Here is a 25,339-nt window from a genome sequence, read left to right as displayed (position 1 = left end):
GAGTATCTGCAGGAGAAGTGTAGTGCAGTAGCAACACTTCTGAAATAATAGAAATAGGACATTTTGAAGTAGCCTATCTAGGCATAGCCTAATCTACTATATTTCATATTCTCCCTTTCCGAGAAACATCATTGGATAACTGATATTAAATGAATGTTGGATGGAGAAATAAAGACTGGCTGACTATTCTATGTAAAAGCTCCCATGCTCCAGATTGCCTGAGAGGACATTGTGTTTATGTGGAGGTATGAAGCACTCTCTCTCCTCCTCCAGCCTCCAGCCTCCAGCCTCCCCCTCCTCCTCCACTGACCAACCTCACAGGAACACCGAAAATAACTCAACCTGCTCAGCGATGGGAGTTTCAGTAAAAGCTCCTGGTGATGGAGTGGCAAAGAAATGAACAAAGGTAGCCGTCTGTACGTTACATTCATCTTGTGTGTGTGAGAATGTAATGCATTAGGTCTAAATGCCACTGTAAAGTAGTAAGTCATTACTATTACGGAGATAGGTGTCTTACCTTTTTAATTGTATCATATACATTAGACCTACTACTACACTATCAATGTAAACTATGTCCTGGCATGGTCATCCTTTCCACAGCTCAATACCACCCCTCTGTGGAGCTTTGTTTAGAAGTTGGCACTATCAGATCACAGGCTCAGCCTACATTTACATTTTAGTCATTTAGCAGACGCTTTTATCCAGAGCGACTTACAGTTAGTGAGTGCATACATTATTTTTTCATACTGGCCCCCCGTGGGAATCGAACCTACAACCCTGGCGTTGCAAACACCATGGTCTACCAACTGAGCTACATCCCTGCCGGCCATTCCCTCCCCTACCCTGGACCAATTGTGCGCCGCACCATGGGTCTCCCGGTCGCAGCCGGCTACGACAGAGCCTGGATTCAAACCAGGATCTCTAGTGGCACAGCTAGCACTGTGATGCAGTGCCTTAGTGCCTTAGACCACTGCGCCACTCGGGAGAGTTCAGCTCTCTCATCTTTGTTACTGTGGTCATACACTAGAGTATAGGAACACATTCACCACCAGTGTTATCTTTATTGTATAACCTAGATCATAAATGTGTTTATATTCTTTTATTTTACATTGGAGGAGGCTCAAGCTGTGACACACACACAAATAGAAAGTAGAGGATGTCAACTATTTTCTTCACTACTGATGCAACAAAGACCACCCTGACTTAAAACACTCCCTTAATTTTCTTGACGTCAACAGTTACCTCTGCAGTAGTGTGTCAATATGGGACATTTCAGAACATTAATTATTGTATGTCTGTTTTAGGCACTCTATCTATGTATTCCAGTGATTCCTGGAATACATAGTAGCTCAGTTGGTAGAGCATGGCGCTTGCAACGCCAGGGTTGTGGGTTCGTTTCTCACGGGGGGCCAGTATGAAAATGTATGCACTCACTAACTGTAAGTCGCTCTGGATAAGAGCGTCTGCTAAATGACTAAAATGTAAATGTAATTAGAAAATATGAGCTCGCTCTTTGTCGCCACCACCTGGTTACATATGAACAATACAACTTAATGTATTTGAAAACAATATGAAGAGCATCATAGAATAAACGCAGCAAGGTTGATTGCATGGTAAAAAAAAAATTACGCAGAACAACTCTAACATTAATGAAAACCATGCAAATCTGAAGTTCAAATGCATGTACTATAAGTCTATATTGTATACGACTAAACAGGCTGTCCACTAGATTGTATTTTCACATGTTATTATTAATGTTACAGTAGCCTACAAATGAAGAGTTTCGTTCCAAAATGCTATATCCACACATTTTTCACATTTGTGTTTTTTCATCAGAAATGATTGCTTACCTTCATTTGTGTGTAAAATATTACTGTTCACGTATTTTTTATTCATAGATTTTAGATGTATATTAAAATGGGTTTTGTTGAAAAATGCTATATATCCATTGTTTAGCTGGAATGGAATGCTCTTCTCCTGTATATTGGACTGTGATATGTGGTTGTACTAACTGTAAGTTGCTCTGGATAAGGGCATCTGCTAAATCACTCAAATGTCAAAATATCTCATATTACTGTATTGATTCATTTTTATTTATTTTTACATATATTGATGTCTCAAATGTATAAATTGTACTGTTCTTTATTAAAGATGTAGTTATTTGTCACATTTGACATGTCACAAAATGTATCAGTACTAGTTATTTATCTGAGAGTAAAGGGTGATATATAGCGTTTTGCAATAAAACATGATTATTTTTCTCTTTGAAATGAAACCGTCAAGTGATAGATTTAAACCAAATACATGTCTGTCATTGAACAACCCCATGCCATCATTAGATGGTGAAAAAACACATTAATCTCTTTCATAAGTTCTATAAACAATAAAAGCTCATTTACCAACATTGCTGAAAATGGATACATAGCATTTTGGAATGAAACTCTTCAAATAGTTATACTAATCACAAACATTGATATAAAAAATAAAATAAAGTTAATACAGGTTAATATACTTTAGTCATACTCAAACTTCAAAAATGAATAGTGTCAAATGTAACCATTTCATACAAGTGCATGCATTTCTGTCTCATGCAAAGGTGCTGATCTTTAGAGCGACAATGTGCTATGTACTTGTCCTCTGTAGTTTCGACTTTTAACTAATACTCAAGTATTAATCTCTAACTCAAATGACATATTCAAATCAATATATGGATCCTGACCAGATGCACATTTCAACCCAAATGAGCTTGAAATATTCAATAGACTAGAACATAAAAAATTAATTTGAAGATGATGCCTTATAAAGAAAGATAAACTACACTTTCTGGCTAAGAGAAAATAAAAACGCTCTTTAGAATCTTACTCTTCATTTTTTTATTTAAACACATCTGGTGGCATTCAATTCCAAAGCTGTGTATGGTACAACATCCTAGCTTTAAAATATATTTGATAGCTATATCAAACATCGAAATTATTATAAGACCACTTTTAACTGAGCAATAATATAATATGATGGTCTCTGTAACATCGACACCAGTCAAAATCCCACTTGAAATTAGAGTAGTACAGGAGCCTCAACCAACGAACGGGTGGACTGGTCGAGTAAATAAATAAAAATTGTCCAGGACTTGCAAGCAAGCATTTTTGTAACCAGACATGGTCACAGGATGGCTGAAATGCATTTGAAAGAAACTAAACTACAATCCAACGTTTGATACATAGGATGTTAACTTAGAGCTGTGCCATGTCAAATAGCCTATGTAATAGCTTGCTTGCATTTATATAATAAAAACACAATTTTCAAAGCTGGATAAATATAAGAGAAGTTGGTCGATGGCAATGACATGTTGTCATTAACTTAGCTTGGTTGTAAACTACTTAGCTTGCTGCTTCACTGAACTGAATCTAGAATAAAATACGATTCTTCAATTCGGTTCTTTGATCATGCTGGCTATTTTGTCTCCTTGTTCTTATCATGTGTATGCTATGATGGGCATTACTGGCTAGAAAGCTAGCTGATATTAGCTGGCTAGGTAATGTTGTCTCCACGTTTAGCTGCCTAGTATTTCGGAAGAAATATAAGAGTGCGATTCTTTTAAAAACTCCACGTCTCTCATCATGTATGTCACCATAGTCTGACTTTATAATATTGTATATCACATAGTTGTCATACTGGTAAATTAATCCCATTATATCTCTCTTACCTTCCGGCTTGTTTTCGGCAGCCATTTCCCCTTCGCGCGCAACATCCTCCTCCTCCTCACGACCGTGGGTACCACGCGCGTGCACGCGGCGAGGACAGCACGAGGAGGGACTCGAGGAGCAGCAGCGAGTCCAGCCAATGCAAACTTACCATTGGTTGTGTGGCAATGACTGACAGTGAAACTCTGGAATAACAAGTGACATCAAGAAAAATACCCATCCAATGCAACTACCAGAACACGTCATTGGCCAAAAGGTATTATTTAAGGACACCTCGAACAGAAATCTGCCAATCGGTTTTGGAATGGACTAACAATTAGTGGTCAGCCTACTCGAAGCAAAATCTGATGTGGTGAACTGTTATGTTGAGACAATATTTGGAATTGGGCATGAAGTCATAGTCTATGTCAGATTGAAATGTATATTGCTAAGATTTGGCTAAATACAATAAAGTCAACCATTTAGCTTATGCAACACATTTACATTTACATTTTAGTCATTTAGCAGACGCTCTTAGATACAAGTGTTTTATAGGCTAATTGATAGACATGCACCATCCTTTTTCTGTAGCACTACCACTTGAATTACAACCTTAATGTGTGGCTCTGCTAGAGACGGGCCCAGACGAAGGGGTGCTGAAAAGACAGCTCCATTAAGAAGGCAGATGATGTCACAGCGCAGCGCCCTATCTACACGCTTGCACAGCAGTATAGCAAACTGTGCAAATACCACTGTGCAAAAATCTAAGCCCTGAAGTCACTATTCAGAAGTACAAGACAGACACTGACATTTTTATTCCGAAAAAAGGATGAAAAATAAGGAAAAAGCACACGATTTTATTTGAAGGGGGTGAGAATAATCATAATGTGCAGAATGCACTGAATATAGTAGCTATTTTTCTTTACCCAATTATTTCATTTGGCTGTAATCAAGTTTATTATCACACGGAATTGTGTAATGTATGAGTCATTTAACAACTTTGTAACATTGTAACAAGGGCAGGCAGACAAAGTGTGAGTTTTCACAAATCTGTCATGTAAAGCAAGCTGTCATGCATTACGCCCATTAGGTCTACCCAATTATTTAAGCAGTTGCCAAATAGCCTACAAAAATAGCAATACATATTTTTTGTTGCGATTTTTAACTGAACACCTTCACATAGGACTAGGCACTATTTTGTTAGTGAACTCTAGGACATGTTCTAAAACGCCCATTTGAGACACATTATGGATGAAATTGATTTATATAGCCTAACTTGCACGATTAAACGTTCTTTCTAATATTTCTGGTGCGCTAGTTTTTGACGCTGTCAAAAATGTTTATAGGCGCGCTTGATAAAGACATCCAGTCCACAAGGTGACAACAGTGGTAGTGTTTCACCATTTGTTGCACAGAGACAGACAGAGCGGAAGTGGGGATGAAAGGTTGTAAACATGGCGCCGGCCTTGGAAGACGATGAAATCGACAACAATGATTACTATTCTTTACTTAATGTCAGAAGAGAGGTAGTGCATGTTTGGATCCTGTTCGGATGTGTTTGTGTGGATGTTTTTGAGAAGTGTTTTCATAGTTGGTTTGATGAATTTGTCAAAGTTTTCTGGAACAAATTGAAGCGGCGTCCGGTTTTGCTAGCCAGCTAAGCTAGCTAGCTAAGTGAGTCAGTTGACCCTCGCTTATCATTGATTTCGGACTTTTGGGTAAAATGTGGCTGGCCTAACTTCTGTTATAGAATGTGCGGCTAACAAAGAGGATGCGCCCTGGCACCAGAAGCCAAACATCCCAGCTCTCCCCACTAGAACCAAATCCAGTAGCTGGCAGGAAGTCACTGCTCACGAGAGGTTTTGTTCTGGGTAGCCGAGATAAATAGCCAGCTTTCCCATGCATGCAAGTTTGAGTCTGCCAAGCAAAGACTAGCTGCTTGGCTTGCCACATGTCGTAGTTAGGCCTCAAGTGCAACATGTAATGTTAGGTGTCGTCACTGTCGAAACATTTGGTGTAAAGATGTATATGTCTACTTGCAATGTCAAAGAAGCCAAGGCAACACGGCACTGAACTTAGTGACTTTGCATAACTGTAAGTGGAATCATATTAACTAACTTGTACTTTCTCACAAGTAAGTTGAAGTTCTCACGTTTTCTTCTGTTCATCCATTAGGCGACACAGGAGGAGCTGAAGGGATCATACAGGCGACTGTGCATGCTCTACCACCCAGACAAGCACCGAGACCCTGAATTAAAGAGGCAGGCGGAACAACTCTTTAACCTAGTGCATCAAGCTTATAAGGGTAAGATTAATCTTAAACTGTGACTTCATGTCATTTACGATTATGGTTTTGCTCTGTTTCAGCTGAACATTTAGCTTAACTTGCCTATTATTGTCTCTGCTCAGGATTGTATACATGTGTAGCGTTCATTGAAACTGATCAGTTACATGTTTCTCCCTGTAGTCCTCAGTGACCCACAGTTACGAGCCATCTATGACATCTATGGCAAGAGAGGGCTGGATGTTGAAGGATGGGAGGTTAGTCCAGCAGTTTCTCTTAGGCTTGCATTTATAACATACATAGGCTACTGTGGCAGGAAGAAGTACTATATATTTTCATTGTCAAGCTAATAAGTGTCGCTGATCATCAGGCAGCAATGGCTCAAATGGTATACTGATTCCAGGTGGTGGAGAGAAAAAGAACACCAGTAGAGATCCGAGAGGAGTTTGAGCGTTTGCAGAGAGAGAGGGAGGAGAGACGGCTACAGCAGAGGACCAATCCCAAGGTTTGTGTGTGTTGCTAATGTATTAATGACTACAGGACTGAAACCCTGCTGTAGTATGATCATTTATTGATATGACTGTGTCTCATTCAGGGGATGATCAGTGTGGGTGTAGATGCCACAGACCTCTTTGATCGCTATGAGGAGGATTACGATGATTTGCCTGGAGGGGGCTTCTCACATGTTGAGATCAACAAGATGCACATATCACAATCCATAGAGGTAATAGAAAAGCTTGAAATGTGTTTCAAAATGGGGCAATGTCACAGTGGGTAAAAGTATGGCTTATGGACCATCACATTGGATAATCAGGAGTATTGTTATTTGTTACCTACTGCAGGCCCCTCTCACCACCACAGACACAGCTGTTCTCTCTGGCTCCCTATCAACCCACAACGGAAACGGAGGAGGAAACATTAACCTGGCACTACGAAGAGTCACTTCTGCTAAGGGATGGGGGGAGGTCAGGAACCACTCAATCATTTACAATTTCTACCTACATATCTATCACACACACACACACTGTAGGCTAGTGCTTTCAAATGCTCACACACATACACTACATAAAACAAACAATTATCACATTTGTGTTCTATTTTACACTGAGTAGTCCAATGTGAGAGGTTATATATTTGCGTACCTACCCAGGTAGAGTTTGGGGCAGGAGACACACACGGGCCCCTCTTAGGAATGAAGATATTCCGCAACCTCACCGCTCGCTGGTAAGTCAAGATTCCAGGACATTTGAAATCTGTTAAGCTGCATCCCATTGTGTTTGGGCTTTACTTGAATCAGAAAAGACATACAGTGGCTTGCGAAAGTATTCACCCCCCTTGGCATTTTTCCTATTTTGTTGCCTTACAACCTGGAATTAAAATGGATTTTGGGGGGGGTTGTATCATTTGATTTACACAACATGCCTACTACTTTGAAGATGCAACATATTTTTTATTGTGAAACAAACAAGAAATAAGACAAAAAAACAGAACTTGAGTGTGCATAACTATTCACCCCGCCAAAGTCAATACTTTGTAGAGCCATCTTTTGCAGCAATTACAGCTTCAAGTATCTTGGGGTATGTCTCTATAAGCTTGGCACATCTAGCCACTGGGATTTTTGCCAATTCTTCAAGGCAAAACTGCTCCTTCAAGTTGGATGGGTTCCTCTGGTGTACAGCAATCTTTAAGTCATCCACAGATTCTCAATTGGATTGAGGTCTGGGCTTTGACTAGGCCATTCCAAGACATTTAAATGTTTCCCCTGAAACCATTCGAGTGTTGCTTTAGCAGTATGCTTAGGGTCATTGTCCTGCTGGAAGGTGAACCTCCGTCCCAGTCTCAATCTCTGGAAGACTAAAACAGGTTTCCCTCAAGAACTTCCCTGTATTTAGCGCCATCCATCATTCCTTCAATTCTGACCAGTTTCCCAGTCAATTCTGACCAGTTTCCTGCCATTGAAAAACATGGTGTTCTCGGGGTGATGGGTTTGCGCCAGACATAGCGTTTTCCTTGATGGCCAAAAAGCTCAAATTTAGTCTCATCTGACCAGAGTACCTTCTTCCATATGTTTGGGGAGTCTCCCACATGCCTTTTGGCGAACACTAAACGTGTTTGCTTATTTTTTTCGTTAAGCAATGGCTTTTTTTCTGGCCACTCTTCCGTAAAGCCCAGCTCTGTGGAGTGTACGGCTTAAAGTGTTTCTATGGACAGATACTCCAATCTCCGCTGTGGAGCTTTGCAGCTCCTTCAGGGTTATCTTTGGTCTCTTTGTTGCCTCTCTGATTAATGCCCTCCTTGCCTGGTCCGTGAGTTTTGGTGAGCGGCCCTCTCTTGGCAGGTTTGTTGTGGTGCCATATTCTTTCAATTTTTTAATAATGGATTTAATGGTGCTCCGTGGGATGTTCAAAGTTTCGGATATTTTTTTATAACCCAACCCTGAGCTGTACTTCTCCTCAACTTTGTCCCTGACCTGTTTGGAGAGCTCCTTACATTTAAATTTTACATTTTAGTCATTTAGCAGACGCTCTTATCCAGACCGACTTACAGGAGCAATTAGGGTTAAGTGCCTTGCTTAATGGCACATCGTCAGATTTTTCACCTAGTCGGCTCGGGGATTAGAACCAGCGACCTTTCGGTTACTGGCACAACGCTCTTACCCACTAAGCTACCTGCCGCTCCTTGGTCTTCATGGTGCCGCTTGCTTGGTGGTGCCCCTTGCTTAGTGGTGTTGCAGACTCTGGGGCATTTCAGAACAGGTGTATATACAGTGCAATGAAAAAGTATTTGACCCCTTTCTAATTTTCTCTACTTTTGCAAATTTGTGATACTGAATGTTATCAGATCTTCAACCAAAACCTAATATTAGATAAAGGGAACATAAGTGAACAAATAACACAACAATTACATATTTATTTCATAAACAAAGTTATGCAACACCCAATTCCCCTGTGTGAAAAAGTAATTGCCCCCTTACACTCAATAACTGGTTGTGCCACCTTTAGCTGCAATGACTCCAACCAAATGCTTTCTGTAGTTGTTGATCAGTCTCTCACGTCGCTGTGGAGGAATTTTGGCCCACTCTTCCATGCAGAACTGCTTTAACTCAGTGATGTGTGGGTTTTCAAGCATGAGCTGCTCGTTTCAAGTCCTGCCACAACATCTCAATTGGGATTAGGTCTGGACTTTGACTAGGCCATTCCAAAACTTCCAATTTGTTGCTTTTTAGCAATTTTCATGTAGACTTGATTGTGTGTTTTGGATCATTGTCTTGCTGCATGACCCAGCTGCGCTTCAGCTTCAGCTCACAGACGGATGGTCTGACATTCTCCTGTAGAATTCTCTGATACCGAGCAGAATTCATGGTTCCTTCTATTAAGGCAAGTCGTCCAGGTCCTGAGGCAGCAAAGCATCCCCAAACCATCACACCACCACCACCATGCTTGACCTTTGGTATGATGTTCTTACTGTGGAGTTTGGTTTGGTTTTCGCCAGGCATTACTAGAACCATGTCGTCCAAAAAATTATACTTTTGAATCATCTGTCCATAGAACGTTCTTCCAAGAGTCTTGATGATCATCCAGGTGCTTTTTGGCAAACTTGAGTCAACTTTTTGGACGAGATGGGTCCCATTATGCCTGGCTAAAACCAAACACTGCATTCCACAGTAAGAACATCATACCAAAGGTCAAGCATGGTGGTGGTGGTGTGATGGCTTGGGGACACGCAATCAAGTCTATATGAAAATTGCTAAAAAGCAACAAATTGGAAGTTTTGGAATGGCCTAGTCAAAGTCCAGACCTAATCCCAATTGAGATGTTGTGGCAGGACTTGAAACTAGCAGTTCATGCTTGAAAACCCACACGTCACTGAGTTAAAGCAGTTCTGCATGGAAGAGTGGGCCAGAATTCCTCCACAGCGACGTGAGAGACTGATCAACAACTACAGGAAGCATTTGGTTGGAGTCATTGCAGCTAAAGGTGGCACAACCAGTTATTACTTTTTCACACAGGGGAATTGGGTGTTGCATAACTTTGTTTATGAAATAAATATGTAATTGTTGTGTTATTTGTTCCCTTTATCTAATATTAGGTTTTGGTTGAAGATCTGATAACATTCAGTATCACAAATATGCAAAAGTAGAGAAAATTAGAAAGGGGGCAAATACTTTTTCATAGCACTGTATACTGAGATCATGTGACACTTCGATTGCACACAGGTGGATTTTATTTAACTAATTATGTGACTTGTGAAGGTAATCGGTTGCACCAGATCTTATTTAGGGGCTTCATAGCAAAGGGGGTGAATACTCATGCACGCACCACTTTTCCGTTATTTATTTTTTAGTAGTTTTTGAAACAAGTTATGTTTTTCATTTCACTTCACCAATTTGGACTATTTTGTGTATGTCCAGTACATGTAATGCAACAAAATAGGAAAAACGCCAAGGGAGATGAATACCTTTGCAAGGCACTGTGTGGAATGACTGTTGTTATTCTTCAGCTTTGTGACTGCTCAGTGTGGACTCCAGTTCTCGTCCCGGGGCGTGCGGCCTGGTTGCACCACGGTGCTGGCTCGGCACCTGGACAAGAACACCATGGGCTACCTGCAATGGCGCTGGGGCACCCAGTCCTCCATGAACACCAGCATCATCAGGGACACCAAGACCAGCCACTTCACCTTCGCCATTCAGGTCAGCACAGCATAGGATAATGATATACAGCAATTGTAGTATAAGAAGGGACTGCTGTCTGTTGCAGATGTGTTTTCTATTTCCTCTCCTAACTGTATTTGTTGGCCCTCACAGCTTGGGATCCCTCACTCCTTCATGATGATGAGCTACCAGTACAAGTTCCAGGATGACGACCAGACCAAAGTCAAGGGCTCAATCAAGTATGTCCACTTCATGATAAGATTTTAGCCTTTGTTCGTTTTGGTAAATGAAGGCCATTGAATCTTAGAACTGAAACCTCTATTAAAAATCATCAGGTCAGGCCAGTGACAATATGGGAAGACTTGCTGACTGTCTCTGTCATTGTCTTGTAGGTCTGGCTTTTTTGGGACAGTGGTGGAGTATGGTGCAGAGAGGAAGATCAGTCGGCACAGTGTCCTCGGGGCGACCGTCAGTGTAGGAGTACCTCAGGGAGTCTCCCTCAAGATAAAGTAAGTATGGCTCAGTTTTCTTCTAGGCGTGCCGAAACATTGGTTGCTATACTAATTAAATGTTTGGGAGCATAATTAGTGTGCAGCTTTTTCTTTTTATAGTTTACTCTCCCTTAATCAGCACCTCTATACAACATTTTTCGTCAGCTTATGCCTTTTACTAGTTAGTTTTCCTTTTAACCAAAATATCTCAGTACAGTAGTTGTAAGTCGCTCTGGATAAGAGCGTCTGCTAAATGACGTAAATGTAAATGTTCACACAAGGCATATGGGTTGTTCTTGAATTGTGGTGGCATTTGGGCATGGCATTTTGGAAAATGTTTTTCTAGATTTGTTGTATATAAATTGATTTGGTATATCTTACCATTCTAAATCAACTAATATGGTAGCTTAATGACTTTAAATATATCTTTTTTACCATTATTATATCATTGTGCCACCAGTAGGAGTAGTAACACCAGAGACACATTTTAGGTAATTAAGGATTTTAAAAAAATGGTGGTCACAGATGCTCAAAGCTAAGGTCATTAACCCTTTGAAAGTAATTTACTGAAGTGATATGATTGATCATTGGTCATTTAATTTCCCTTCATTTAAATTGAGGAACACCAATGACACTTTGTATTTAGACACACCAAATAATCCTAAAATGTATGACATGATTAGCTAATAATCTTCTTTCAAATATACCCCTCCTCCGATAAGTTTGCCACTGGAGGGAATGCTCTAGGCCCTTACAGTACCAGTCAAAAGTTTGGACACACCTACTCATTCAAGGGTTTTTCTTTATTTTAACTATTTTCTACATTGTAGAATAATAGTGAAGACATCAAAACTATGAAATAACACATATTGAATCATGTAGTAACCAAAAAAGTGTTAAACAAAATATATTTTATATTAGAGATTCTTCAAAGTAGCCCCCCTTTGCCTTGATGACAGCTTTGCACACTCTTGGCATTCTCTCAACCAGCTTCACCTGGAATGCTTTTCCAACAGTCTTGAAGGAGTTCTCACATATGCTGAGCACTTGTTGGCTGCTTTTCCTTCACTCTGCGGTCCAACTCATCCCAAACCATCTCAATTGGGTTGAGGTCGGGTGATTGTGGAGGCCAGGTCATCTGATGCAGCACTCCATCACTCTCCTTCTTGGTCAAATAGCTCTTACACAGCCTGGAGGTGTGTTGGGTCATTGTCCTGTTGAAAAACAAATGATAGTCCCACTAAGCCCAAACCAGATGGGATGGCGTATCGCTGCAGAATGCTGTGGTATCCATGCTGGTTAAGTGTGCCTTGAATTCTAAATAAATCACAGACAGTGTCACCAGCAAAGCACCCCCACACCATCACACCACCTCTTCTATGCTTCACGGTGTGAACTACACAAGCGGAGATCATCCGTTCACCTACTCTGCTTCTCACAAAGACACAGTGGTTGGAACCAAAAAATCTCACATTTGGACTCATCAGACCAAAGGACAGATTTCCACCGGTCTAATGTCCATTGCTCGTGTTTCTTGGCCCAAGCAGGTCTCTTCTTATTATTGGTGTCCTTTAGTAGTGGTTTCTTTGCAGCAATTCGACCATGAAGGCCTGATTCACGCAGTCTCCTCTAAAGAGTTGATGTTGAGATGTGTCTGTTACTTGAACTCTGTGAATAACTTATTTGGGCTGCAATTTCTGAGGCTGGTAACTCTAATGAACTTATCCTGACCTTCATGTCTATTGACTGACCTTCATATCTTAAAGTAATGATGGACTGTCGTTTCTCTTTGCTTATTTGAGCTGTTCTTTCCATAATATGGACTTGGTCTTTTATCAAATATACACCTCCCCTACCTTCTCACAACACAACTGATTGGCTCAAACGCATTTAAGAAGGAAAGAAATTCCACAAATTAACTTTTAACAAGGCATACCTGTTAATTGAAATGCATTCCAGGTGACTACCTCATGAATGGTTGAGAGAATGCCAAGAGTGTGCAAAGCTGTCATCAAGGCAAAGGGTGGCTATTTGAAGAATCTCAAATATAAAATATATTTTAATTTGTTTAACACTTTTTTGGTTACTATATGATTACATATGTGTTATTTCATAGTTTTGATGTCTTCACTATTATTCTACAATGTAAAAATAAAGAAATGTCATTGAATGAGTAGGTGTGTCCAAACCTTTGACTGGTACTGTGTATCTTTGTAATAAGTGATTTTCAAGGTGGGAACACCAATGACATAAAACTTAGGGACATATTATAGGTGTAAAAAATATATATTGTATTTATTGATCTTTACAATATATTAAATACTTTTGTTGACTTTCTAGCGTTCAAAATAATAGATATCTCTAAATCCCCCAAAAATGTGACTACTACTCTGCCCTACAAAGGCAAAGAGCAGTAACTATGCAAACTGTAAAACTGAGAAGAATGGCTTTGATTTTTGAACTCGGAGCCTGATATAATACCAAGGCAAACCGTTGTAACTGCAGTCAGAACACAAAGGAACAAAGCCAGAGTGCAGTAATTTCACTTAGTAACGATGTTGATTGACAGCCATAATAGATGGTGACGACATCTTGATGTGACAGACATTGGTTTAGCATATTTGAACTTGACTGGCGCTGCGCAGTAAAGAACTGAGTCAGGCAGCACACGAGTGACATTCCAACTAAGTTGCATATTCCTATTTGCTAGTCTATTTGAGTAAATGTTATATACAGAACGCAAGAGAGGAATGTAGGCTATACAGAGAGCAAAATGTCGGATGCATGGGCCTTATACACTCAGTGGCTCCCCTTTCACGAAAATGGTTAGCTCCTACAGACAGTGAGTCACGTGGCCATGGCTTGCTATATAAAGCAGGCAGACAGGCATCGAGGCAATCAGTTACTGTTCGATTGAACATTAGAATGGGCAAAACAAGTGACCTAAGCGACTTCGTGCGTGGTATGATCATCGGTGCCAGGCGCACCGGTTCCAGGATCTCAGAAACGGCCCGCCTCCTGGGCTTTTCACGCACAACCGTGTCTAGGGCCCTCAAACTCAACTCTGGACCTCGAAGCCAGTTGCACTGCAGATTTTCATTGTTCCCCTCTAATCACAGACTGAATTAGACCTCGGACACCAGGTGTGTACAATTCATTATCAGGTAGAACAGAACCAGCAGGCTCCGGACCTCGTAGGGTAAGAGTTTAATACCCCTGGTCTAGGGTTTACCGAGAATGGTGCGACAAACAAAAAGCATTCAATCAGCGGCAGTCCTATGGGCGAAAACAGCTTGTTGATGAGAGGTTGAAAGAGAATGGCAAGAATTGTGCAAGCTAACCGGCGGGCCACAAACAGGCAAATAACTGTGCAGGAAAACAGTGGTGTGCAGAACAGCATCTCGGAGCACGCAAATCGTTGGTCCTTGTCAAAGATGGGCTTTTGCAGAAGACGACCACACCAGGTTCCACTCCACTATCTGCTAAAAATAAGAGGCGGCTACAGTGGGCATGCGATCACCAACACTGGACAATTTGAAGAGTGGAAAAACATTGCCTGGTCCGACGAATCCCGATTTCCTGTTGAGTCATGCTGATGGCTGAGTCAGGATTTGGTGTAAGCAGCATGAGTCCATGGCCCCATCCTGCCTGGTGTCAACGGTACAGGCTGGTGGCGGTGGTGTAATGGTTTGGGGAATGTTTTCCTAGCAACGTTTCCATTCCCCGACTAATTCAGGCTGTTCTGGAGGCAAAGGGGGTCCGTACCGGTACTAGATGTGTGTACCTAATAAACTGTCCACTGAGTGTGTCTGTCTCCATTTGATAGGCTATGAATATCACTTTGGGCTATGTTTTTTTGTAGTTTTATCAAATGTTATTGGTCACATACACGTGTTTAGTAGATGTTATTGTGGGTGTAGCGAAATGCTTGTGCTTCTAGCTCCGACAGTGCAGTAAAATCTAACAGGTAATATCTAACAATTTCACAACATTTACCCAATACACACAAATCTAAGTAAGGAATGGAATTAAGAATATATTAATGTATGGACGAGCAATGACAGAGCAGCATGGACTAAGACACAGTAGAATATAATAGAATACAGTATGAGATGAGTAATGCAAGATATGTAAACATTATTAAAGTGACTAGTGTTCCATTTCTTAAAGTGGCCAGTGATTTCAATAGGCAGCAGCAGCATGACAGGGTTCGAACCATGCATGACAGTCACATTTGCTGTTTGACTTAGCAGTGCAACATATTTTTAATTGGTCACAAGGGTGCCAGTGATTTTTGTTTTTGGTTCACAATTTACTTTTATTTATTTATTCAAACAGTAATTTGCAATTGGCAAAAAATATACCAACTTTCTGAAGAGGCAACAATGGCACGGGAAGGCCCCTGTCTGTGTGTGTCAGGGCTCGACCCGTGCTGCCCGCTAGCGTGGGGAGGTTTTAGAAACCCTCCGGGCCAGTTGATCACCCCCGTCAGTGGGAAAATATTGAAATAATGCTATTTTTAATCTAGTCTATATATTGGTTAAAAAAACAGATGTTCCCGAAGCTGTTTGTTCGTTATGTTGATTATTTATCACACCTGCACTTCACACATGGTTATAGATTATAATCTGTCGGGCAGAGAGAGAGCAGCTCTCAAACAGCTGGTTGTTGCATGGAGCAGTTTACAGAAGATTGGCTGTGGTATTGGTAGGGAAGTAGTAGGAAATATGTTTTAAAGTTATAAATACCAGTAAACGCTAAGGCAAGAATGTGCATGCAATCCAGGTATTTACAATCATCATAGAATAGCCTACCTTGAAAATCAGACATTTCCTCTAGGCTATTTGGTCCTTGAAAAGTCATTGAAGTTATCTTAGCCGATTTAGTTCTACTGCTCCAATATAAACGGAGTGTACAAAACATGAAGAACACCTTCCTAATATTGAGTTACACCTCCTTTTGCCCTCATAACAGCCTCAATTCGCCAGGGCATGGACTCTACCAAGGTAGAAAGCGTCCAACAGGGATGCTGGACCATGTTGACTCCAATGCTTCCCACAGTTGTGTCAAGTTGGCTGGATATCCTTTGGGTGGTGGACCATTCTTGATACGTACGGGAAACTGTTGAGCATGAAAAACCCAGCAGTGTTGAAGTTCTTGACACACTCAAACCTGTGCACCTGGCACCTACTACAATACGTCGTTCAAGGGCACTTTAAGTATTTTGTCTGCCCCATTCACCCTCAATGGCACATACACAATCCAAGTATCAATTGTCTCAAGGCTTAAAAATCCTTATTTAACCTGTATCCTCCCCTTCATCTACACATTTCAATTGAAGGGTGTTGCGCTTGTTGTGGTAAAACCAGGTGCGGTTATTATCAGCAAGACAACATCGAATATTGGCTTCAACTTGGTTTCCCATACAAAGTGTTCCATTGCAAAGGTTTTAAAACAGTAACCCCTCAATAACTCTTCAACATCTCAAATGGCGAGACTGACTAGCTACCACATGGACAGACTTCATTAGTGTGTATGTGTCGGGAGCAGGCTGTCTATTTAGTCAGGCAATGCCTACATTATTCTGAAAAAAAAAATACATGTAAAAATGTGACTGTCAATGCATAATGCCATTGGGTAGGCCTATTCAATTATTTCTTTTTTAAGTAGTAATGCATACATTTTTTTCTTCTATAGGCTATTACAACAATTAAAATAAAATGTAGGTCCTTGAAAATTACAATTAACTGCTTGGAAAAAGTCCTTGAATTTGACTTGCCAATGTCTGTATGAACCCTGTATAGGCTACTTGCTCAGCGCGCAAATGAATTATAAAATCACCTGCTATTGAAATTATGCACACATCATTCGCTTTCCTGTCAGATTGTGACAGTATTTTTTTCATTTGGGCCAGTAGCTTTCAGTTGGCACTGGCCCGGTGTGCCACTGGCAAATGTACCTGAATGTCGAGCCCTGTGTGTGCGGTGTGCGTAGGGCCTATATGTCCACCACTTTGTGCCAGGGGTGTCAATTGGGTATTTTTGTGAACTCTGTGCGTTTCGCTAGATTTTTGGTCCAGTGTGAACACTTCAAAGGAACTCAGACCCCTCAAAAGAGCCCCCAAAGCTAACCAAACTGAAACCATCTTGAGAGGGGGTCTGAGTTCGGTTCGCTTGAATTCCTCTGTCCACAGGGGCATCAACACCAATAATTTAAAATAGGCTACTAAAATCATTCCAATCCCGATTTAAAAGGCAAATACCGTGTTAACGAGCTGACTTTAGGACCATGCGGACGGCTGGGAGCGGGAGGGAAGGATGTTTGTATGGCTGGCTGGCTTAAAGTAGAGCAGAGATCTGTATATAATGACGAGATGCTCTTGTCTCCGCCCTAACAATGGAAGTCATTGTCCCAAAGGCGGGAAGGCAGGTGACAAGCTTAGGTCACTGAGGTATAATAAGAAGTGAAGTCTACGTCCAAGATGCCCGCCCGTTGTTTTCACGGTAATCTACTCGCATACACCGATTCATGGACCGTTTATATCCGGGTTGCATCCAGTTTTATACGGACCAACATCACAAGCGCACTAGCACTCAGTGCGCACCTGGGGCAGCGACTTCGTCACGTTATCCAAAAACATTGGATGAATATACAATGTTAACATCTTCAGCTGTGAGTGATGGAATAAAAAAATTAGCCTCAGCAACATTTCTTTGAATAATTCAATGTATGTTTTGTGCACAAAGGTGATGACTAAAGTGTCTTATTAGGAATTTTCTAATTTGACTTTTGTATGTGGCGTGTCTTTCTGGGCCGGGTGTCAGTTAAACTGCAGTACCGAAGTAAAACCATACGAGCAGTCAACCGTGCTTCTAGACCAGAACCCTGGTCACTTGGCTTAGGTCCAAAATAAGCCCATAGAAATGCATTGGGCTTATCTTATTTTGGACAGATTTTGGCGAGAGTGAAAACTCTCGCTTCGCCTCTTCCTCTCTGTGGATAGCCCATCAACGCAGCTGCATGGAACAGCGGGACTTTTTTGCAACACATTGCAGAGGTAAAGATGGTTGTAGTAGATTTATTTGGCTAAGTAACTGCTGTTTGACTTGACATGAAACTAAACTAGAGTTTTAAACCTGGTGCTGAGCTAGTGTGTTGCAGGCATCTAATTCTTGCAAGATGTGTTTGTAGAATGTTAAGTCCCCTATTGACTGAGGTGAATGAAACTACAGCAACAAGGTGATAATGGCTGGAGGAAATGTTGCTTGTTTTTGCTGTTCTCCAAATTGCATTTTAGAATAAAAAATATAAAAAGCATGAGCTGGCGCACACCCAGAGAACATTATTTAGTGTAGAGATGCTGACTAACGGTGAATAAACTGTAAGCTATAAAAACAAATAAAGAGAGTCGCACACTCTATGTATAAACTCCCAGTCATTTATTGGATAAGAAACCACCAACGTGCCTTCTTCAAAAAACTTTGCCAGGTAACTACAAAGTAGCCTTCCTGGAGAATCATGATTACATCAATCCAGTGGCCATTTGTTTGAAAACGCCATCACAAGTGTGCTACAGAAACACCTGTAGCCAAACACAGCGGTCTGGCTGGTGCACACCTGAATTAAAGGGTAACTACACAAAAAAGTGATTTTTGCCAGACCTGAAAATGTTCCCCTGATTTGGTTTAAGCATTGTTGTGGATTTAGAAAAACAACAAAAGTGGATGTTCTATCGAAAAACTGGGGCAAATCACAGTCATTCTCTCCGCTTTTTTTGTTTTGTTGCCACTGTATCATTTTGGTATCAAGTATAGTTTCCAATTCTGCCCTCTAGAGGATTTCACAGAGAAGTGAAATCTCCCGAGTGGCGCAGTGGTCTAAGGCACTGCATCGCAGTGCTAGCTGTGCCACTAGAGATCCTGGTTCGAATCCAGGCTCTGTCGTAGCCGGCCGCGACCGGGAGACCCATGGGGCTGCGCACAATTGGCCCAGCGTCGTCCAGGGTAGGGGAGGGAATGGCTGGCAGGGATGTAGCTCAGTTGGTAGAGCATGGCGTTTGCAACGCCAGGGTTGTGGGTTCGATTCCCACGGGGGGTATGGGAAAAAAAAGAATAATAATAATGTATGCACTCACTAACCGTAAGTCGCTCTGGATAAGAGCGTCTGCTAAATGACTAAAATGTAAATGTAAAAGAACACATGGCTCTTTGAAATCTGCAATAAATACATTTTGCACTATTATTATGATTAAGTATTTTCTTTGTGGTTACAGTAAATCCATCCAAATCAATGTAAGAACACAAGGGCATGCTAATTTAAAAGATGGCTAGTCATCATTAGCCTGGTTTTGTATGGAATGCGGCCACATTATAGGACACAGGCCAGGTCATTATCAAGTTATAGAAAAATTGGTGTGACCAAATCGTGCTAGTGCCACCAACTGAAAAGGTTAGAGTAGAACCCTGCATGCTTTCTCCTGATCAAACAATGAATGAATGTAACGGAGTTCCATCTCAAAATTGAAAGAAATAATCTGTGCGGGGTGAGAGAATCCCTCCATGCGAGGTTGAAAACCAAATGGTCAATCCTCTTAGACCTATCATAAAAGCTTTACGACAAGTTAAAGTTATGAACAGTAGCCTATTTCCCAAATATTCTAATAGGCTAAGGTGTCCTAAAATTGCCGCTTTCAAAAAGAACAAGAATGAAAATCAGTCTATAGGCATAGACTATTCTCAATCACAGCTTTGAGAGATTAAACAAACAATATAAAATTATATATACACTACCAGTCAAAGGTTTGGACACAACTACTCATTCAAGGGTTTTTATTTGTTATACTCTTTTTTTCTACATTGTAGAATAATAGTGAAGACATCAAAACTATGAAATAACACATATGGAATCATGTAGTAACCAAAAAAGAATGCCAAGAGTGTGCAAAGCTGTCATCAAGGCAAAGGGGGGCTATTTGAAGAATCTCGAATGTAAAATATATTTTGATTTGTTTAACACTTTTTTGGTTACTACATGATTCCATATGTGTTATTTCATAGTTTTGATGTCTTCACTATTATTCTACAATGTAAAAATAAAGAAAAACCCTTGAATGAGTAGGTGTCTACATATTTGACTGATAGTGTAGTTCAATATGAACAAAAGCATGTATGATGTACAGTGCATTTGGAAACTATTCAGCCGCCTTCACTTTTTCCAAATGTTGTTACGTTGCAGCCTTATTCTGAAATTGATTCAATTATTTTTTTCCCTCATCAATCTACACACAATACCCCATAATGACAAAGCGAAAACAGGTTTTTAGAAATGTTTGCAGATGTATTAAAAATAAAAACAGATACCTTATTTACATAAGTATTCAGACCCTTTGCTATGAGACTCGAAATTGAGCTCAGGTGCATCCTGTTTCCATTGATCATCCTTGATGTTTCTACAACTTGATTGGAGTCCACCTGTGGTAAATTGATTGGACATGATTTGGAAGGGCACACACCTGTCTATACAGTGCATTCGGAAAGTATTCAGACCCCTTGACTTTTTCCAAATTTTGTTACGTTACAGCTTTATTCTGAAATTGATTCAATAGTTTTTTTCCCTCATCAATCTACACACAATACCCCATAATGACAAAGCAAAAACAGGTTTTTAGAAATGTTTGCTAATTTATTAAATATAAAAAACGGATTTCACATTTACATTAGTATTCAGACCCTTTACTCAGTACTTTGTTGAAGCACCTTTGGCAGCGATTACAGGCTCAAGTCTTCTTGGGTATGACGCTACAAGCATGGCACACCTGTATTTGGGGAGTTTCTCCCATTCTTCTCTGCAGAGCCTCTCAAGCTCTGTCAGGTTGGATGGGGAGTGTCTCTACAGAGATGTTCGATTGGGTTCAAGTCCGGGCTCTAGCTGGGCCACACAAGGACATTCAGAGACTTGTCCCGAAGCCACTCCTGCATTGTCTTGGCTGTGTGCTAAGGGTGATAGTCCTGTTGGAAGGTGAACCTTCGCCCCAGTCTGAGGTCCTGAGCGCTCTGGAGCAGGTTTTCATCAAGGATCTCTGTACTTTGCTCCATTCATCTTTCCCTCAAGCCTGACTAGTCTCCCAGTCCCTGCCGCTAAAAAACTTCCCCACAGCATGCTGCCACCTCAAGGATGATCAATGGAAACAGGATGTACCTGAGCTCAATTTTGAGTCTCAAAGCAAAGGGTCTGAATACTTATGTAAATAAGGTATGTTTTTTTATTTTTAATACATTTGCAAACATTTCTAAAAACCCGTTTTTGCTTTGTCGTTATGGGGTATTGTGTGTAGATTACTAATGGGGGGGGAAAAAACAATTTAATCAATTTTAGAATAAGGCTGTAACGTGACAAAATGTGGAAAAAGTGAAGGGGGCTGAATACTTTCCAAATGCACTGTATAACTATTTGTAATTTTTAAGTGTTTTTCATGGTTGCAACGGCGAGGGACTCGAATGCCACCGCAATTCAAGAACGACCCATTTGTTCTGAATAAGACCGTCTGATAAGTTACATGTTTTCTGTTGAGACTGCTCAGTCATTAGCTACGTTTCCATAAATCTGTCAAAAGATTTTCAAGCGAATATTCTAATATTCTCACAAATAGATATACATTTTATCTACAGCGGTGTGTTTCCATCAAACTGGCTTCTTGTGAATAAAAGGCTGTGCGTAATGACGTAGTGCACATAAAAGCTTTGTCGTGTAACTTTTCATTTACCAAATAAAAAACAGCTCTCTCTGTTTCCATCCCAACTCTGTCGATGGTTTTGGCACAAAACGTCTGTCTGCGATAAACAGCAAATTTGCCTGCTCTGGTCTTGGTACGTGCACTCTAGCCAACGGTTTGCAGATACAGTGAAGAGGGAACATGATGAGATTATGGATAACAGCAAGATAATGTCAATTGGCAGCCAAGCAGCGATCATCATGTCACCAGTATACAAATGAAGACCCCCGATATTTATTGGAAAGGAACATCAAGCCCATCACCGTGCACTTTCACCACCCTGTGAAGTTCATCAGTACTTATTTCATATACAGCTTAATAAACTCTACATGCTTTTCCAAGTCGTAGTGGGAGGAGCCCACAACATTGCTAAGGGTGACTGCAAGTTTACTGCGACATTATGTTTATTCTATCACCAAATGCACAAGAAAACATTTCCACTGCCATTTGTCGCATGATCTATTTCACCAACAACAACAACATATCCACAGCTGGCTAGCGTATTTAGTTCTGTCAACATTTACAACGTTTACCAACAATTATACTATTTCCATCAGGCCTGTCGTGTTTTTCTTTACCCAACAGTTATTTAACTCTCATAAAAATGGTTGGATGGAAACATGGTTTTTGATGATGCATCTTATTTGTGCAGGCTGAACCGAGCCAGCCAGACCTATTTCTTCCCCATCCATCTGACTGACCAGCTCCTGCCCAGTGCAGTGTTCTACGCCACGGTTGGACCGCTCCTCTTCTACCTCGCTATCCAGAGACTCATCATCAGGCCCTACGTGCATCTCCAGCAGGAACAGTAAGACTGCCCACTTATCTACAGTTAATGTTAAAGTCTGTGTCACTCTGACAGTATTTCAACAGGTCAAAATGCGTACATACATACTGCATTCTGTCAACCTACATAAAACACAGAATGGATAGTGTGTGATGGCCTTACAGCTTCCTAGCTTGGCTTTACTATAGAAGTAGTAGTAAACAAATTGCATGCAATGAAATCTTGGGAAGCTCTGCTAATTATTCCATTATTCTTCTCCACTGTATAGGGACCTGGAGAAGCACCGGGAGAGTTCAGCCTCAGACATTGCTAGGAAAAGGCAGGAGGCAGAATCTGCTGTGAGTGCACAATGTTTCCTTATAGACATACAGAAACAATGTCTCCTCATAGACGTACATAATGTATATTGGTGTCAAGCAAACACACATTTCTTACACATGATTAAAACACTAGGAGTAGATGCTCTATTGGTCTCTTTTTTTGTGTGTGAATTTTAGCAACTTGATCTGACATCTCTCTTTCCTTCTGAAGGTTTTGCTAATGCAGGAGTCTGTGCGCAGGATCATTGAAACTGAGGAATCCAGAATGGGTAAGTAAATGGGATTCTGTCAGCACCAGAAGTGATCAGTATAAGAAGACATTAGAAAATATATAAAACTAGTTGATTGACTCAACATGCTGACGGGATGTTATTTCCTGGATCAGGTCTCATCATCCTCAACGCTTGGTACGGCAAGTTTGTGACCGACAACAGTCGGAGGCATGAGAGGGCAAAGGTCATTGATGTGTCTGTTCCACTGCAATGCCTGGTGAAGGACTCCAAGCTCATCCTCACAGAGGCTACAAAGGTATACAGCTAGTTACTGGACTAACATAGCTCAGTTGCCCTGAATAGCTGAATACATAAATTCCCTTTTTTTGCTAAATGTCAGTTGAGTAATTTGTCAATTCAAATTTTTCAGAGTATGATGCTGATCATGGTACTGATAATGCTACTGCAATTGTGTGGTTACAGAAACTCACCTTGAAACTATAAACCGCCTTAGGCTTAGAAAGTAATGTTGACAGGTCTGTGATGACTGATGTTGTTATTGTGTTCTCCCAGACTGGACTACCTGGGTTCTATGACCCCTGTGTGGGAGAGGAGAAGAGCCTGAAAGTCCTGTATCAGTTCCGGGGAGTGATGCATCAAGTCCTCTCCCCTGACGGGGAAGCACTCAGGATACCAAAACAATGTAGGTAGCCTTACCAATGTGTCTGCTCAACTAAATCAGTTACATTTCTTAAAATAGTGTATTTGTATTCAAGATTTTCAATTGAATGTGTTTCATAGATTTGTTCTTGATTTTGTTATTTCTTTTTTACCTCATGCAGCTCACAGGATTGATGCTGACACCTAGGAGCCTATTTTCTGGACCAAATGGGACATGACACAACATTCAACTGATAGTTTGACAATGGATGGACAGACTCGTATTTACTCATTGTGCCCTAAAAAGTCATGCATATCCACCCTCATTATGTTGTCTATCTAATTATGCAGATGAGGAGACATGTCAGAAACTTACTCAGCAGGGGTTGCCCTTTTGAATTAAATTCAGTCTGTCTAAATTCACTCAGAAAATGGGATGGTCATAATCTCGCTTTCCTCAGCCTTTAGTAGTCTATGGATTTTTAAAGTACTCCCCTTTCAGGTATGGCTTGTAATGTCGGACTCAGTACTGTACTAACACTGCAGTGCCTATGTGACCCTCTTGAAGGTATGAATGCACCTCTGTATATGCCATATTATTAAAGTCAATATTTTCCAAGCTGCAATAATCCATTTGGGAAATTGAGCTTGAAACAATATTAACCTCATTTTTTATTAAACTAACTAATGGCCTTTCTGAAATGTAAATAATGATACGAGTATAAGGATTATTGGCCTGCACATTTGTACAAAATGATCAAATATTTGTCAAAAGATAAACCCAAAGATGATTGGAAGTGTACCCCACCTTTTGTATGGTTTGTGCTGTCAAGAGATCAATGGATCTACTGACATGATTGCCCAATAAGCCTATGTCATCTGGGTGTGCTGTGCCTGACAGTCAGCCTTGTACTATTCACTGACCTATCTTCCTTCTCATGCAGTATAAAATCACACTCTGATAACATGAAATACTGTACTTGGAAGTACAGAAAATAACAGGGACCAGGTGTAGGCCTATGTTCAGTTATGTAATTTGAGTGGTTTATTGTTGACATTTACAACTAATTCACTGTAGTCCCAAGTTTTAGGGTAACTTGACAGATGGGAATATATTAGGAAAAATAATGTGTTCATGAAATGCCATTTTATATACACTGCTCAAAAAAATAAAGGGAACACTAAAATAACACATCCTAGATCTGAATGAATGAAATAATCTTATTAAATACTTTTTTCTTTACATAGTTGAATGTGCTGACAACAAAATCACACAAAAATTATCAATGGAAATCAAATGTATCAACCCATGGAGGTCTGGATTTGGAGTCACCCTCAAAATTAAAGTGGAAAACCACACTACAGGCTGATCCAACTTTGATGTAATGTCCTTAAAACAAGTCAAAATGAGGCTCAGTAGTGTGTGTGGCCTCCACGTGCCTGTATGACCTCCCTACAACGCCTGGGCATGCTCCTGATGAGG

The 25,339-nt window shown here is 40.6% G+C and overlaps 1 protein-coding gene across 1 annotated transcript; it reads left to right on the top strand.

The window, feature by feature from the left end:
• Nucleotides 1-5,096: 5,096 nt before the first annotated feature.
• LOC311148304 (dnaJ homolog subfamily C member 11-like) lies at nucleotides 5,097-24,515 on the top strand. The gene is made up of 16 exons (XM_084185224.1): nucleotides 5,097-5,206; nucleotides 5,856-5,985; nucleotides 6,148-6,221; nucleotides 6,368-6,469; nucleotides 6,560-6,688; nucleotides 6,807-6,929; nucleotides 7,115-7,188; nucleotides 10,465-10,654; nucleotides 10,769-10,854; nucleotides 11,008-11,124; nucleotides 22,530-22,685; nucleotides 22,933-23,002; nucleotides 23,196-23,253; nucleotides 23,370-23,512; nucleotides 23,770-23,899; nucleotides 24,039-24,515. Exons 1-16 carry the CDS (start codon nucleotides 5,135-5,137, stop codon nucleotides 24,062-24,064), a joined length of 1,680 nt encoding a protein of 559 aa, XP_084041350.1. The 5' UTR covers nucleotides 5,097-5,134; the 3' UTR covers nucleotides 24,065-24,515.
• Nucleotides 24,516-25,339: the final 824 nt, after the last annotated feature.

This window comes from Coregonus lavaretus (assembly GCF_964263955.1).
Source record: "Coregonus lavaretus genome assembly, chromosome: 20".
Lineage (NCBI taxonomy): Eukaryota > Metazoa > Chordata > Actinopteri > Salmoniformes > Salmonidae > Coregonus > Coregonus lavaretus.
This window is presented reverse-complemented; position numbering and strand designations above follow the sequence as displayed.

Bases quoted from the DNA above. Each gene is read 5' to 3' on its own strand.
- LOC311148304 (XM_084185224.1), top strand. From the start codon at position 5,135: ATGGCGCCGGCCTTGGAAGACGATGAAATCGACAACAATGATTACTAT. The intron at 6,470-6,559 runs GTTTGTGTGTGT...TGTCTCATTCAG, and splicing joins AGCAGAGGACCAATCCCAAG to GGGATGATCAGTGTGGGTGT. The intron at 11,125-22,529 runs GTAAGTATGGCT...TTATTTGTGCAG, and splicing joins GGAGTCTCCCTCAAGATAAA to GCTGAACCGAGCCAGCCAGA.